General features: G+C 58.7%; 1 protein-coding gene across 1 annotated transcript; it reads right to left on the bottom strand.

The window, feature by feature from the left end:
* Nucleotides 1-1136: 1136 nt before the first annotated feature.
* Gfra4 (GDNF family receptor alpha 4) lies at nt 1137-4216 on the bottom strand. Its single transcript, XM_059259584.1, has 6 exons — nt 4168-4216; nt 2477-2840; nt 2314-2423; nt 2090-2224; nt 1277-1368; nt 1137-1208 (listed from the first exon to the last, which is right to left on the bottom strand). The coding sequence occupies exons 1-6, from the start codon at nt 4214-4216 to the stop codon at nt 1137-1139; spliced, it is 822 nt and encodes a 273-aa protein (XP_059115567.1).
* Nucleotides 4217-4859: the final 643 nt, after the last annotated feature.

A 4859-nucleotide genomic window follows, 5' to 3' on the forward strand; every position in this document is an offset into this window, starting at 1 on the left:
CACCCCTCTTATATCAGGTGACCTGCTGGCTGTGACTTCCCTCAGGAAAAGGCCCATGACCACACTGGACCATCAGAGCATCATTCATGAATGCTGGGAAGGAACAATGTCTTTTCTCTGCTGAGATGCTAAGACAGCATGAAGCTCAAAGATGCAGGCAGCCGGACCTACCCCTCAGGGGGCCTTTCCTTGCTATTGAGCAGCCATGTGAAGACTAGCGATCTCAAGATTCTTTGAACGCTGGAGACAGATGTGTCTGAAACCCAGTTTGCTCAGGCATTGGCTCAACCCGGTTTGACCTGTCTACAGGTCAGGAGAGGCCTGCCGAAAGCCAGGAGCAACCACCAGCTTTGAGTTTGCAAACGAGTTGCAACACCTGCACTCAGTCTCAGTTGGTAGCTGCTGTTCCAGAAACAGGTATATTATTCTCAGGTATTCAGACTCAAGAGTAGTTCTGGGGGGCATCCGAGGCCACACAGGTCTCCCCGTTTCCAGGACAGATGACAGAAAAACAAGGTTGGTCTCAGTGCACATGGGTTTATTGAGCTGCTGTGCTAGGGAAACCACAGGGGGCCAGGCTGTGCAGCCAGTGGGTGCCAAGTGGGAGGGGCCTGAGTCTCCTCCTTTAATGACCACACGGCAGCTTGTCATATGCCATTGCTAGTCCTGGGCACGGGTAGGGCTTAACGGTGAGTAATGGCTGCCTGGGAGGGTATTGAGGTTGCAGTGCTAACTGGAAGGAGTCTTGCCTGTCGGGTCTGTCCATGTGATCTCCTTAGTGCCTTGTCTGCTCGGAAGAGGACAGTTCCAAATTCTAGGAGGAGGGGTAGTCTCTGCCCTGCTCTCTAAGCACTGGGGGTCCAGTGAGGCCTCATCTACAGGTGACCATCTCAAGGATGGAGAAGAAAACAGCCAAGACACCTACTGACAGGCACCAGAGGCTTTTCAGTCGGACACTAGCCTCCAGCCCTCAACCCAGGGGACAGGCACACAGGTGTATGAGACCTGACGACAAGGAAGTTTCATTCCAGTGAGCAGTAGGAGACATGGCGGTCAGCTGTGTTGTCCGTGGTTCGCCATCCTAATCAGAGCAGGGCCTGGAGAGCCAAGGCAGTGAGTGTGGACAGCAAGGACACCTAGGGGTGAGGACAAAATGGGGGCTGCTTCTGCCTCCGTCTCTTCTCAAGCCACTCATGAACCCACCTTGACTGGTAAGGACAGGCAGAAGGGAATAGGTGCAGAAACTGCCAACTCCCCATCCTCTCCCCACACCTACCTGTGGGAAATGATGCCCAGTGTTCTGGTAGGGGTTCAGCCAGTCCTGCAGAATCGAGGGCCACAAGGTGTTAAAGGCTTGCATGGCACCATCTATGGAGCGGAGACATCCAGGGAAGGCTTGGCCAGGGAGCCTTAGAAAAGTGTCCTGTCCCCCCACCCCCGGGGCAAACTGAGATTACAGTATGGCTGTGCTAAGCGTGACCCACACACTGCTAGTCTTCATCCTCACAGGAGAGGTTGACAAATGCCACCCCCACTTTACAGGTGAACACAATCAGGATTATTAAGAGTTTAACTCTCGGCTACTAAGTGGCAGAGACCAACTTCAAACAGGCCCCCAGAACTCTGAGGCAAGAAGAGCAGCAAGAGTGAGGAGCACGTCAAGGAGAGAGCCTCCTCATTGGTGCCAGAGTAGGAGTCTCAGCCAATTCCAGGCCATCGGGCACGTTTCAACTCATCCCTTCCAGCCCCTAGAGGTCCTTGACACCTCTAGAATTCTGCGATCTGAACAGCAGCTACTCAAGTTTCCTTCCATCAAAAATGGGCTCACATCAGCCAGCAAGATGGCTCAGCAGGTAAAGGCACTTGCCACCAAAGCTGAAGAACCTAGTTCTATCCCGGGGAACCCACACGGTGGAAGGAGAGACTCTTACAAGTTGTCCTCTGACTTCCGTCCATATGGCGTGTGCACACCGGCCCTGGCCCACGCCGAATAAATAAAGGCAACACAAACATTTTAAGGGCTCCCACAGGCCAGGCGGCTTGGACCTGGCCTTGGACATCCGTGGCTCCCGGCTCTCCAGCCCCTCACCCAAGCAGGGGTTCCTTGTAAAGAGCTTGCGGAAGGCTTCGCACTCTTCCAACCGGTTTCCGCTGTCCCCGCAGCCGCACCAGGGCGCGACGCGCGCGCTCACGTTGTCCAGGTAGTTGGGGGTGACTGCGGTGCCTGCAGGGGACCCCAGGGCGTGTGGTGGGCTCCCCGAGTTCGCCCCGCCCGCCCGCTCGGGGGCCCGCCCACCCGCCGGGCCGGCCTACCTATGAGGCCTGCGTAGGCGAGCAGACAACGCGGGCCCCGCTCCTCGGGGCAGCCAGCGCGGGAGCCGGGCGCGGGAGCGCACGAGGCCTGGAAGGCAAGGAGACGAGGCCTGCGCGCGCCCGGACGGCGGTGAGCGGCCCAGCCCGGCCCGCACGCACCTACCTGCACAGGCGGCCGCGCTCGCAGCGGTCCAGGGCCTTCAGGCAGGAGGGCGGCGCCGGCCCGGGGCCCGCGAACGCGCAGGCCGGGGCGAAGGTTTGGCGCCGGCGCTCGGCGCACGCGGGGCTCTCGCACCGGCAGAAGAGCAGCGCGTGCGTGAGCGCCGGGGGCCCGCGGGCGAAGAAGCGGCGCAGGGCCCGGCGGCAGCGGGAACGCACGCAGCCCCCGGGGCCGCTCCGGTCCCCCGGCGCCGGCCGGCCCAGGCATCGTGCCACGTACTCGGAGCGCAGCTGCTGGCACTGCGCGTCGGCCGTGCACGCCTCGGCCGCGTCCACGCAGCGATTCCCGCCCGTGGAGCTCGCAGACCCTGGTGAGGGACGGGCAGGCTGCAGTCTTCCGTGCTTGGTTCTCCCCATTCCGCACCCAGGGGAGGAGAGAGTGTGGCCCCCAGGCGTGACCTGACTTCATCCCCAGGAAGGGGCACGCGCAGGTCCCAGGGAGAGCTACCCAGGTTGTGAGTGGATGCGACACTGGGAGGCTGGGCCTGACCTTTCCCCAGAATCTGGGGTCCAGCCTCCACCACCATCTCCAGAACGGCCACATGCTTCCACAGAGGATCTACTGGGCTCCTTCCATCCTCCCCAGCTCCACCTGTCAGGACACTGAGGCTGACTGATCGGGCTAACGGAGACTTTGGAAATGGCGCCCCTCACCCTCCTTTTGACACACTGATGTTTCCTTCTCTGACACGTGGAAACCCCTTGGGTGAATCTACAGCTTTCTGGTCCTCCTTCTATCCTGACCTGTAGCACCTGTGCCAGGTGCTTCTTTGTGGGTCTGACTCTAACCTATCCTGCCCCACCTGAACTCTGGTTCCGGACTGGCAAAAGGGGGTTCTGGGCGTTGGATTCACTGGAAGGGTACTACTGTGTGTTGAAGAGCACATTCAGGCCCCGGCTTCCAGATGTGGATTCCGACAGACACCTGATGGCAGGCCGTACGTAGGGCTTCTTCCTGAGACACAGACCTGGACGTCCATCAGTAGTTTCAGTGAAGATAAGTGACAGATGACAACGCACTCAGGACACTTCGTATCAGAAGTTGGTAGGCCTGGCGGCTGTGTCCAAACTTGCCACTGGACATACCTAAATCCAGCCAAGTCAGGCCGTCTGCAGAACACTTTCCAGGACCTGAGTCACCGGACTCAGGCTTACGGCACTTCCTTTTCCCATTCTCTTGCTAAGACTGGCCTCTCATCCATCACCCTTAAATGCGCTCCACTCAACATGGCACACCTCAGCTCTAAGGTCTCCTCGGCCTTAAAGCTTACCAGTATCCATTCTGTGCTATGAGGCACAGAAGAGTCACGGTGGATCACCGTGAAACTTCTCACAGCAGGAATTCTGACGACCACATTTGGGAGGGGAGAGAGGAAAGGAAAAAGAAAAAGAAAGTTCCTGGTGCACAGATATCAAGGCTAGACTTGGGAGGGGGTGGCTCAGCTGAACCTGAAGCTGGGGTTCAAGGCACTGTACTGCAGGGGCAGTGTGTTGGGGTCCCTGGCCACAGAGCACAAGCCATGTTCGTGCATCCCTTGCAGAATTCCACCTTCTCCCTTAACCACTCTCATGAAATCCCACCTTGTCCCTGAGGATGGGGGCCAGAGAGGACCAAGGCGGGGACAGGGCTCTCACCCAGCAGCAGCAGCAGCAGCAGCAGCGCAGACTCCGAGCAGCAGGCCATAAGGATTGGCAGCCCCAGCTGGACAGGGGCCTCCTTCCTAGGACCTCCCAAGCCTGGAGGGCAGCGGGCACCCTGGCGTCTGGACTGACAGATGTGCCCCCGGCTTTTGAGAGGAACCTTTATAGAGGAAGTCACGCCCTGCTCTTCACTTTGTCCCCACCCCAGACTCTACCTGCAGGTGGAGCCAGTCCCTAAGCCAGGGCCTGAAATGGCCAGAACGGATCCAGAGCACTAGATTGATTGCCTGTTGTACACAAGCACTTGGCTCCTAGTGGGATCAGTCCCTCCTGGGGGGCAGAGGGGAGCTTCCCGAGACCCCAAAAATTAAACGAGAGTCAAACCTCACGTGTCCAGGAAAGCTGAAATGTGTGAGGACAAGGTGGGGGTTCATGAGAGTGGTTAAGGGATGGAATTCTGGAAGGGATGCACGAACATGGCCTGTGCTCTGTGGCCAGGGACCCCGACACGCTGCCCCTGCAGTACAATGCCTTGAACCCCAGCTTCAGGTTCAGCTGGGCTACCCCCTCCCCAAGGCTAACCTTGGTACCGGTGCCCCTTCTCAAGGTTCTAGAAGCAGCTGTGGAGAGAAGACATCCCTGACGGGCAAGGCTACCTACCAGCCGTGCAGAGAGCTTTAGGGCTG

This window comes from Peromyscus eremicus, chromosome 4 (genome assembly GCF_949786415.1).
Source record: "Peromyscus eremicus chromosome 4, PerEre_H2_v1, whole genome shotgun sequence".
Lineage (NCBI taxonomy): Eukaryota > Metazoa > Chordata > Mammalia > Rodentia > Cricetidae > Peromyscus > Peromyscus eremicus.